Genomic DNA, 12,409 nt, shown 5'->3' on the forward strand with positions numbered 1-12,409 from the left:
AATATGCTTCAAATTGGCTAAAATGGAAAATCTTGAGAGTTTGGAGGGGGACAGGAAGAATTTCAGTGAAATAGTTATCCTGCCTTAATACAATTGAGCTACTGGCAATTTTAAGAGACAAAGAATCTCTCCTCTAGCGAGAGTAAACCCCATTTCTTCTTTGTAGTCTCCTGACAGAAATCTTAAATGATGAGGCAGGTTTGCACTTATGATTTGCCAATCAGCTTTGCCAGCAGGCAATCCACTCTGAAATCTAGGCTTTTAGCTACTATACTTATGCTCCTGAGACCAAGGTTGTATTATCCAATAGGTGAGTTTCGTTTTGATTCACTATTTTTATTTATTTTCTCCAGAATGAGGAAGAGAAGGGAATTCTGCCCCACAGGGGGCCTCCCCTCCCCCCAGTGGTCATTTGTTTTCATTCTAAATCTCCATTCATCCATCTAACAAACATTTCTGGGACACCTATTGTGTGCAAACTATTTTATGAAACCCTGGGTAAATACTCTTCTAGTCCTAAAGAGACTTAATTTAATAGAGAGAAGGCACAAATAATTATAATATACAGTAGTATGAGATGAGTGCTATATGAAGGGCAGAGCATTCTATGGGAGCTCAAAGGAAGGAGTGGTTCTTCCTAGCTGAGGGAAATCAGGGAAGGTTAACAAGTAAGATGGCATTCAAATTGGGCCTTGAAGAATGTTAAAGGTTCACTCAGTGTAATAGGATGCTAAAACTTGAAGAGAATCTTAGAAATCATTGAGTTGAATTTCCTCATTTTATAGATAAGCAAAGTGAAATTCAGAGAATATATCATTTGCCTACAATCAAACTGTTAGTCAATAGAAGAATACAAACTTAAAACTAGGTATTCTGGCACTAAGTTTTTCTCACTATGCCATATTGCCTCTAGGGAAATTTTTCTCAGGGGAAGCGCTGGGGTAATTTATGATCCTTGAACAGGTCAATTGAAAGGGGGACATGGAACTTGCTGGTCAACAGAGCAAGAATATACCTGCTTTGGGAAAACTGGGAGAAAACTGCTTTGGGGAGAAAAAAATAACAAGAAGAAATCCTCATCACCCCTATGATTGTTCTACAGTAACATAAACAAAATTTGGTTAAAAAGAGTCAAGTTGCAAGACAGATTCTCTTGTCCAGAAAAAGCTATGCATTTGCCATTGACCTAGAGATATTTGCCTGCTTTCTTTGTGCAAAGAGCTTGTTTGTTTTTCATGTGCCGAGGCAAAGAACAGAAGATGAGGGAGGAAACTATCACCCCCTGTCATTGACCCTGTGCAAGAGGTCCAAGGCAGAAAGAATTTTGGCCCCTGAAAGGGTTGCATCTTAAGCTCAGTGCAGAACTTAAATGAGCATTTGGCAAATGGCTTGCCATTATGAACACATCTTTCTTAGTAATTGGATGAGATTCTGGCAGAATGACCCAACCGCTGGTTTAGCAATCCCAGACTTAATTCTGACTCCACATAGCTTGGAAGAGAATCTCATGCACGTGCCAGTTTCCTGAAAATAAATGTGTTAGCAAGTGGCTGCAGGAAAACTGTTTTTCTTTTAAGCTCTCTGGAATTCTGTTTAATATTAAAGTTCCATCTTGAGGCTAGTCTAGATTTGGATCTGCCTATAAAGGTATAATGCAGCAATTCCTCATTTGCCTGGGTGATGGATTCTTGACTTTATGTTGCAAGTGTGCATGTTTGCAGAGTAGTCATGTGCCAATGATACTGTGTTCCATAGTAGATACAATGCAGGATATGAGGGGGGCTGGGGAGAGAAAGGGGTGGTGGTGGTGAAGAATCCTGATACATAAACAATGAAAACATCATCTTTTTCCTTGCTTCTTCATCCTGCACTTAAGCAATCAATGTCTGCAGTGAAATATTCAGTGTACATTAAAAGATAAACAGGATTTGTACACTGAGAAAGCATACCCCACAACACTATTCATCTTTGTTAGATATTTATGTTTGCCAAACTGGATCCTCTTATACAAGATAAATAAATAAATAAGCAAACACAAATCTATTGCATGAAGCAGACTAATCAAAGAGGAAATGGAGGCTTATGTGTTTTACACTTGACTATTAGGTCTATTTGCATTCCTGATTGTCGGATTATTTTCACAAGCATGACAGACCAAAATGTTTACAAAACCAATTTGCAGTGTTTTCAAGTTCCTGGTCATAACAATATCAGATGTGTGTGATTAACTAGTAAATAATGCATGTACTGCTTATGCTCTTAGTTTGTTGACTGAGTGGAAAAGGTCATTGTCATATATTATAAAGCCAGGGATGCTTCCTGGCCACCATTACAGCTCTTTTCTTGGACCTTTTGCCTTTTTGACAGGTGCAAAACATGTCCCAATCAATAGAGGTATTGGACAGGCGAACCCAGAGAGATTTACAATATGTGGAGAAGATGGAAAACCAGATGAAAGGGTTGGAGTCCAAATTCAAGCAAGTGGAAGAGAGTCACAAGCAACATCTGGCTAGGCAGTTTAAGGTGTGTGCTTACAACTCTTTCTCCCAGAGCTCCGCTTGTTCTTTCTGTCTTGCTTTTTCTTCTTTTCTCTAGAAATAGGGAATGGTGGTGGGGAGGAAGGGATGAGAGATAAGTTACCCAGGAAAGAGCCTTCCAAACCACGTGTGTATTAAGGTAGAGAAGGTTCAGGTTTTGACCTTCTCCTCCCTGGTCCATTTGGGGAAATAATGAAAGGGGCAGTGTTGACCAGAAGCCCTTGATCCAGATTTACTGGAGGATCACCTGAATCAAATCCAGTCTGGAATCACAAGATCCTCGTGACCAAGCTGTTCTACTCGGAGGGATGTTGTAGCTCAGTGAAAGAGCTTTATCTTTAGTTATCATTCCTCTTTAGGCAACTCATTTTCATAAAGAGGGGAGCTGAAGGGATTATTTTAATTGATGATCACACTTAGGAATGGCTATAATGTAGCATGGATTTTAACGCCTGACCTAATTTAGGCTTGACAGGGTATATTGTAGCTTTTCAGAGAGCAGAGAGGAATTATTATCCCACAGGGTAATCGGGAAAGCTCTATCCTATTTTCATAGGTAAGTGGTACCTTGTCACCAGATAGCTTAGGATTGGGAGTTGTTTTCCAGCCCTTCCTAGCTATACAGCTTTTGACATTATTTAAAATGAGAAATACATATATATCTCAAGTAAGTTATATATGTACCTTAATTTAAATTAGAGTCCACATTTAGAGGGATAGCTTTCTTTTGGCATTCTTGATTGAAAATTGCTTGTGTGTCCTGTTTCTGTCTTTTGCTCCCCCATCCCTGAACTCTATGTGTTGCTATTCTTCTTGGACTCCTTTTCCTTTCTGCAATCCCTGCATGAAGCAAGAACTAACTCTCGAAAAAGCTGCATGTTAAATAGATGGAATGACCAGACAGTTAAATGATAAACTCATGTAGCAAATGAAACAATATTGAGCCTGATCCTGTTGAGAAATGAGTAAGTTCTTTTTGGAGGTGAATGAAATTTTGAGGTCTCTGGAATGTTATTGATTTGGACTGGAAGAAAGATGGAACCCTATTGACCTGATTGACCAATGAGAGTTTGTGCACCAGCCAAAAGAGAAGAGTACTTTCTTCTTAGGCATAGGATCAGGCTCATTAAATGCATGTGTATTTATAGCAAATATGGTCAGAGAAAACAATTTTCCACTTAGCTGCTGTCTCAGAACATGATCTTTTTTTTTTTTTTACTTTAAACTCTTGGGGCCACAAGGCTATTGTGATGGTGGGTCTTGGGGAAGAGAGATAACTACAACTGCCTTTTTAGCATGCATAAATAACTTTTAAAAATCTGAGCCTAAATGTTATGAGGACATTCTAAATAACTGTGACAGCAGGTTGTTTCTGCTAACTACAGCATTTAAATGTGAGTTTCTTCTATTAATATCATAAGAATATTTGTTTATTAATGGCTATCTGTGTAAGAAAGGCAGGCTAGTGGGCTAGCTCCTCAACAGTATTTCATTTTCTTGCTTACAGGGCTAACTTAAAAGAGTTTTTTCAATGCCGCAGTGACTGAAGAAGCAGTTCACTCCCATGTAACCATGAAAGAGAGCCAGAGAGCTTTTTGCACCATGCATTTTATTATTATTTTCAAATAATTAGCACCATATCATTAAGGAATCTTGAATCCACCTGAGATCTTCCTTTTGCATGTGAATGTAGATGCATTTCATGAATAGTTTGAACCCTTGTCAATGCATTTTTTGAAAAAGAAAAAAAAAAGAACTTTGTGTATGTGATCTAAAGCATGTAACCCTAAGATGTTGCATTCAAAACTGACAATAAAGACCTTTCCCAAATATGTTGGTGTTTTGTAGACTGTTTTAATATGCTCTTTCCAATTCATCATTTGGACCAAAAATGAAAATAAAATAAAATGGGGAATATTCACATTTGCACTCACATAGGGAGAAGCCAGGACGAGTCAGGGTGTTACAAATTTTTGCACGCATCGCACTGAACCAAGCTTATTTTGACCTTGCAGGCAATAAAAACGAAAATGGATGAACTTAGGCCTTTGATACCAGTGTTGGAAGAGTACAAAGCCGATGCCAAATTGGTATTGCAGTTTAAAGAGGAGGTCCAGAATCTGACGTCAGTGCTTAACGAGCTGCAAGAGGAGATTGGCGCCTATGACTACGATGAACTTCAGAGCAGAGTGTCAAATCTTGAAGAAAGGCTCCGTGCATGCATGCAAAAATTAGGTAGGCTCAGAACCCCGTGGTGGGACAGGCTCACCCCCACCCATGCATAGTGTATTGCACAGATAGAGGTAGCAGTGCTGAAATGGATAGCTCCCTTCTGGCTTTAGCAAAGCCATACTGCATTCCTACCATTATGCAAACCCAGATATCTTCCCAAGGCCATCTTCCCAAGAGAGTGAAATATAGTAACCACTCATTGAGTTTTGGTTTCCAAATATTATGCCAAACCTAGTGTACAGTCTCTAGTGCAATCTCTAGTTAGTTATACAACTTTTAGAAAGAAGAATAAGGGCATGGATTACATGCTGCATGATATTTGAACAGTCTATGTATAAAGAAGATGGGCCTATAAGGTATAAAATTAACACAAAAGAAGAGAGGCACACCACTTACTGACTGTAGTTTTCCCAACTTGAAAACAAATTTTAGTTATTTTTCTCAAGGAGAATGAATTAAGCATCATTTCATTATGGAGCATAGCAGGGAACATTCAATTTTATTTTAGAAAAATCAGAAGTTTCCCTTACTTGCAGGAAGTGATGAACCATCTACAAAAGTTTATATGTGAGCAACAGCAATATGCAAGAAAAAATATCATGCATTCCTTTCTATTGTTTCCAAGAAGTATTCCCCAAATTAGGGATTGAACACCCACTTGCATTATTGACTTTCCAATTGAGAGCTTTAAAACCATCTTGGCAAGTTAACTGCTGAAATCACCTTTAAGTAGCACATATAAAATTCCAATGGATTTCTTAGTGAAGTCTTAGTTTTAGTAAAGATAAGATATGTCTTACTTATGAGATCATCTTGATAAGGTACTAGTTCATTGTTATTTCCCTATTTTGGGGGGGTGGGAGGGGTCCTTTGTAATGAAGCTTCCTTCAGGATTTCAACTGCTTTCTTAATCTTTTAATAGTTACCCTACTGTCACCCAAATACCCCCCACCTAGTGGCTAAATATAAACAGAGGGAACATTTAATTTTAGAATATTCCTGGACATTTCTCATGGTACTAGTCAACTAGGAGAAAGCTTACACTCAACAGTGAAGGAAGTAGGAGTGAAGAAAATGTTGCTTCATGAACAGGCACTTGTTTTTAGATCCAAAGTCCACATGCTAAAAGCTGAAGATTCATTTGATAGGAAAGCTATAATATTTTCAGTTCATTAGTATTGAACAGGTCATAAGATTTGCAGGTTTTTCCTTTAAAAATAGTTCTAGTTTTTAATCATCTATAGAACATCATCTCATCTTTGAAAAAAATTCAGTGCATTCATATTATAAAAGAGTTACAGCAAATGTCTTTGGGGTAGTGAAAAAAAAGAAAAGAGCACTGGCCTAGAAGTCAGGAGATTTGGATTCTATTTCCAACTCTACTATTAAATAACTGGGTAGTGACTCTCTGGACAGTACACTTTCCCCATCAGTAAAATAAAGAATTTAAATTAGGTGAACTCAAAGATCAAGCCTAAGTTCCTTTGATTCTGTAGGCATGTTTAAAATAAGGAATTGTTGATTATACCTGGAGTATAGAATTTGGACTTCAACTGAAGAAAGAGATTACTACTGTGACTTCATGTCCCTATGTGAAATGCATTTTATTAATGTCCTTCAAGATAATTTTTATAAAAATCATTCTTTAGGCTTACGATTCTGTCTATTAGCACTTTAGAAATAAGGATTTAGTTATTTTCTTTTACAAGTATTGGCTTTCTACTTTTTTGCTATCTTAACTGTGGAGCAAGCAGATTTGGGGACCATAGAACTCCCCATTGATCTAGAAACACAATGACCAACACAAATAGAGAATAGCAGAATAAAAGTTGCAGATGGTGAAAATGTAAGGACTTTTCCAAGTTGGGAAAATGTCCCTCTCAGGATGATGCATGCCTGTTCCATCTGTGCTGGGACCTATTTTTAGACATTAGTGTGAATATATTTTGTAGTTTAAGATCTTGGGACTCCCACGTGCTTACCCAAGGATTGCTGAAAGGATTGGTTTGGGGGGAAAAAGAGAGAGAATGAAATGGCCCCTTTGTCTTTTTAACCTTTCAGGCTATAATAATGTACATGAATATCTACATTTAATAATCCCCATGTAAAATCTCTCTTAGAACATCATATGAATTATAAAATGCTGAAAATCATAAGACTGTACAAACATGTAACCTATGCTGTTCTAGGAGATCTGATCAAACATGCATGAAGGAGTAGAAAGAGCAGTAGACCTACTTCCAAATCCCAGCTCTACTACCAGGGGCAAGTTGCCTGACTTCTCTGCACCTCAATTTACTTATCTTTAAAATGGAATGGATGAAACTAAATGACCTTTGAGGTCTCTCAGCTGGAAATATAGGCTCCTGTGTCAACCTTTGAATAGCTAAGTTAGAGAACAGCTTTAAAATGGTGGCCTTTGAAGTGATGGAACAATGAGGCAAATGCTTTTTATTTGTCTGATGTTGTGTGATGACATAATAATGATCCCTTGATTCTCATACAATAGCATTCAGTAGTAAGTTGGGTGGGTATCATTACCCCTCCTTGAAAGAAAGTAAATCTGAGGCTCAAAGAGGTGAAATAATTCATTTAAAGACAGTTAGTTAGACTTAGCACTAGGAACCCACAGAGCAATTGGCTATAACGTCCAGAACGGAAATTTGACCAATGACACCTCCACTGGTCACCCATTCTCTGGGGCTGGGAGGATTTCTCTCTTGTTTTTCTTCCCTTTACATCCCATTTTTGTGGTTCACTGGGCTCAAAACCCAAGTATCAAACAAATTTCAAATGATAGCAATATGCCATATTCATTTTAGCTTTGCAAGTAAGTGTGGGACATCTTTCTAGCTAGGAAACAAGTGTTATAAGTGGCCCACCATAATAGGCTTTGCTTACTGAATAGGTTATTTGCAAAGCTATTTGCTGTCACCTCCTTATCACTCTTGGCTCATTCAAGTGTCTCCAGAATTAGCTGAGGTGAAGTCTGACTGTAGCTTTCTTAGTCCAAGAGCATTGTTGCTCCCTTCCCTGGTGTAACATAATCAAGAAAGAGATACACTGCAGTGAACCAACTTATTCTTAACTAGGTCTCTCTTGGATTTCTTTTTTTCTTCAACTTCACTTAAGGTCGATATTGCTGACACTTCTTGACCCTGCTATATATACATATATGAAAAAAATCAATAGTAGCTGGTTAAATTTGTTTTTCTGTTTCCATTTTTTTAAATGACCCTCTATCCAGGGATTTTAGGCTTCATCTAATAAGCTGAACCAAAGTCTCAAATTGGAAGCTGTCATTTGCAATAGCCTTGGAAATAAGAGGTCAACTTTAACATCTCTTGAATTTCTTTTCCAAAAATAATCTATTTTCTTATCTTTCTCCTATTATTACTCTAACCTCTTAAGCATATTGAACAGAAGGGGAAAATATGCTTGCCCCAAGGACTCCATATTTCTGAGCTATAACATCTCCTCATAGACAGGGGTACTCTCAAAAGTTAAAAATACAGTCACATGTATCAACAGCTCTTTAATCAATTGTCCAATGAGTTCTTTGCCAACCAGAAGGTTAAGATCAGAGGGGGTTGTTCTCTGAGGTACAGTGTCCTTGAAATGGTGAAAGGTGGATCCCTCTAAGAGATTTTTTAAAATCCATAATGCAGGAGTTAAGGTTGTCTTATAAAAGTTGGCAGTGGATCTCTTTATGTTAGCAACCAAAAACTTCAGGTCTAAATTCAGGGGATTTCTTGTCTACAAAGTACTTGCTAATTCAGAAGCTGCTTGTGGACCTTCTGATTGATCAGTCCTTCAATTTGATGAAAGTGGCATCTTTCCTAACCATATAATAGCAGCAAAGTATATGTTGCCTTAGCAGCATCTCCAATATCCACTCTCATGGGGAGGGAGCGTCTGAAACTAGTTTCTTAGGTGTCTAAGTAGAAAGGTGAATGAGAGCTGCACAGGAAAAATGGTTTACCTCTTTTATATTGAGTTGGGACTGGGCACATAGGGTGTTGGACTTGATATTTCATTAGGATCATAGGTCCACTCATTTTACAACAACATAACAATAAGACATAATAAAACAGCAATAATAATACTACATGGTCTTATATACTTATTAGCTGTATGATCCCTGGCAAGTCACTTAACCTCTATTTGCCTCAATTTCCTCAACTGTAAAGTGGGGATAATAATAGCACATATCTCTCAGGGTTCGAGTAAGAATAAAATGAGATAATATTTGTAAAGCACTTAACACAGTACCTGGCACATAGTAGGTGCTTAATAAATACTTATTTCATTTTTCTTTTCCTCCCTTCCTTCCTTCTTTCCTAACATTTATAAAGCACTTTAAGGTTTGCCACTTGTTATACATATGTTATCTCATTTGATTAAGGCCCAGGGAGGTTTGACCCCAGGTCACACAGGCAGTAAATCACAGAGTTGGAGGATTCTGAGTATAGATCTTGACCCCTTTTAATATACTGCATTGCTCTTCAAGTAAACAGGAAGGAGCTTCTATTCTTCGACTCCATCAGGACTATTCAGTCAACGCTAAAAGGCCTCTGAGGAAATCTATCCCAATTCATTTTGGTCTAACTGGTCATCTGCCTGGGATAAAGAAAAGATCTTGGTCATAGCCTGGTTTCAGAATCTGTCCCCTGAATCCCAAGTGCCAAACACTGCCCTTGACTTGATCAGAATCCTAACAAGCCATATTTCTTTCCATTTGTTCTGATTTTGCTATGATTTTTATGAGTATTTTTATATAATAAAAGGTTAAAATCTATAATCTTGGGGCCAAAGTACAGGACTTGGAATCAGAAGGTAGAGGTTTGTAACCTAGTCTGCTGCTTACTGCATATGAGACCCTGGTAAAGTAACTTAGCCTTTCTAGATCTGTTGTTTTCATCTTCAAAATGAAGGGAGGAGTTGCACTAAATCAACCGTGAAATCTCTTCAGCTCTAACACCTATGAGAATCTTCTTAGGTCCTGAACATTTTTTACCTGATTGAAGACACGGGATCATAATGGATCTTGAGATTTAGAGCTAGAAGGGAACTCAAAATCATTGTCTACAGATTTAAGAATCTCCCACAACTCTCCTATATGACAATATCCCTCAAACTCAACAGGAATGCAAAAGAATGAATGGAAAGTCCAGGTAGTTATTACTAACTTTTCCTAAGGAGCTGGGGTCAAGTAAAATAATCCTATGACCTAAATGAGCTTGAATTATTGACCATCAGACCTCCTTTGGGGAAATGAAGCACATCTTTAGGTAGGCCTCTGTGTCTAGCCCATTGATTTAGACCTCAAGCATGTTCTTTCTGGCCTTTTGTATTCAGACAATTATATTGTATCTTGGCTACCTCAGATTCCTTTTCAAAAGTATTTGGATTTTGGTTAAAATCAACTCCCAATGTTCCTTGAGGGGCCACTATACAAAGTAACTAATGGCAATGCATTTCTTTTCCTCCTTGATTTGTACCATCTCTGTCATGAACAGCTCTTAGAGCCATTGGTAAGTGAAGGTTATAGTATCTTTGAATCTTCATTGTAGAATGCTAGAATCTTAGAAAAGACAGGAGCCTGAGAGTTTAGCTTCACAGCTACTATAAGAATTTTCCATGTAGACCCCAGACAAGTGGTCATCCATCCTCTGCTCTGTGATGGACAGCTGAAGGAAGAGGCCTTTTTTTCTATGCTCAAGGTAGTGGGAGAAAACAAAATATACTAGTAATAGTGGATTGGAAGTCATGGGGCCAAGATTTGAATCTTGCTTCTACACCTTACTAAGGATGTGGCCCTTAGGCAATTCACTTCAACCTCTTGGCCTCAGTTCCCCTCTGTATAAAATAAGCAAATTGGATTGCATCTCAAGCTCTAAAAGTATTATCTGAGAGTGAGCAAGATAAATCAGATCTCTTTGTCTGTCTGGACTAATCAAGACAAAAGAGAGACACTTTATGAACCAAATATGCCAAGTTCGTCTTAGCTTCTCTGTTGTGAGATTAAAAAAAAACTCCCAAAGGACTTTAGCTAAAACACAGATTGCATTGAAAACCCAAAATGAATGCCCAACTTAGCACTAGCAAGCTTCAGCCTATATCCAACACCATAGATAGGATGGTGAAATTGAACAGGTGGAGTTTACCTTTATTTACTCATGAATCAATGGTTTCTAGGAAAATACAAGTACCCCCAAGGACATGGTCCAGTATAAAGGCTAATGGAGCACAACAGTGCCCTGGACAAAATTGGCAACTAGGGAATTTTGTCTTAAACTTTCTGTCCTTTTCACTTCCAGTGTCTGCCATATTTCTCTTCTGTCTTCCTACACAGTCCCTACCTTCAAATGTTTTTCTGCTACCACATTCTCTCCTGAATGGGAGAAAAGGCTCTGGTAAATTTATTTACACTGATATGTTTGTGACTTTGTGTGACCATTCCCCCCAAAAAAAAAATTGAGAGAAGAGTTTGGAAGAGGACAGTGGAACCCACATGGTGAAATCTAAAGCTTAGTGTGCTTAAATGGATGGCTTTCCAAGGTCCCTATCTTCTCAGTCTATATTCAGTCATCTCTATCTAGAGCCATTCAAATGTTATGCTTGAGAAAGGTCATTTATAAAGATTTCTCAACCTCTGGCAGCCAGAATGTTGTTGACTTCACTTCTGTTACCCTGGGCTGCCTCTTTCTCCTCATCTGTTAGAGTGAGTTCAGAATTGGGAAGGTAAGGGAAGTAGCAAAGGACAAAATATAATGATTGCAAGAAACCCCCTTTCAGCTGAGATTGGACTTTTCTGTCTGAGATTGAAGCCTCATCTCTCCCTTTCTCAGACTGCCTCTGACACTTTTTAACCCTCTCATATTCCTTTCTCCTGCTTCATTGCTATTGCATAATGTTGCTTTGATCTCTCTCTCTCTCTCTCTCTCTCTCTCTCTCTCTCTCTCTCTCTCTCACACACACACACACACACACACACACACTCTTTGACGTAAGATCTGGAACATATAAGGAGGTAAAAGAATTGTAAAAACTTTGAAATTCCATATTGCTGATATTCTGACTTTTGTTTAAAATACAATACCTTTTCTTTTGTGGTGTGTGTGTGTGTATGTGTGTGTGTGTGTGTGTAGATTTCCATTACTCAATAAATATTTATTAAGCAGCGATTATGTTCAAGGCATTAGGCTAGATGGTATAGACACATATGGAGATAAATGCAAAATATATTTTTGCCCTCAAGGAGCATGACATCTTATGGTATATGATATCTCCAAGAATATGCAGATGATAACCACTGAGCTCAGTGTATGGTCACTGCCATGAGTCCTGGTGCTATAAGAGTTTAGTTGAATAGTTAACTTCTGGCTAAAAGGATCAACTAAACATTGTGTAAGAATTTTATTTCAGCAACACATAAAGGATAGGTAGGATTTCAACTGACTGAGGTAAAGTAAGAAGGTGTTCCAGGCATACAGAACAGCAAGAACAAAGGTATGGAGATAGGAAAAAAAATATTCTGGAGGTCAATTGGTTAATCTGCTTTTTTTTTTCTTTCACTCTGGGCAAGGGTGGAATAGGAAGACACCAGTAGTGGCATGACCCTTGAGCATGCTGTCAAG

General features: G+C 38.1%; 1 protein-coding gene across 3 annotated transcripts in view; it reads left to right on the forward strand.

The window, feature by feature from the left end:
• Positions 1–12,409, forward strand: part of OLFM1 (olfactomedin 1) — a 60,097-nt gene that overhangs the window by 27,826 nt on the left and 19,862 nt on the right. For all 3 annotated transcript variants that reach the window (XM_043982050.1, XM_043982049.1, XM_043982048.1), the window contains 2 exons: positions 2,368–2,523; positions 4,553–4,772. In XM_043982050.1, the coding sequence (XP_043837985.1) occupies positions 2,368–2,523; positions 4,553–4,772 (376 nt within the window). The remainder of the gene's footprint in view (positions 1–2,367; positions 2,524–4,552; positions 4,773–12,409) is intronic.

This window comes from Dromiciops gliroides, chromosome 2 (genome assembly GCF_019393635.1).
Source record: "Dromiciops gliroides isolate mDroGli1 chromosome 2, mDroGli1.pri, whole genome shotgun sequence".
Lineage (NCBI taxonomy): Eukaryota > Metazoa > Chordata > Mammalia > Microbiotheria > Microbiotheriidae > Dromiciops > Dromiciops gliroides.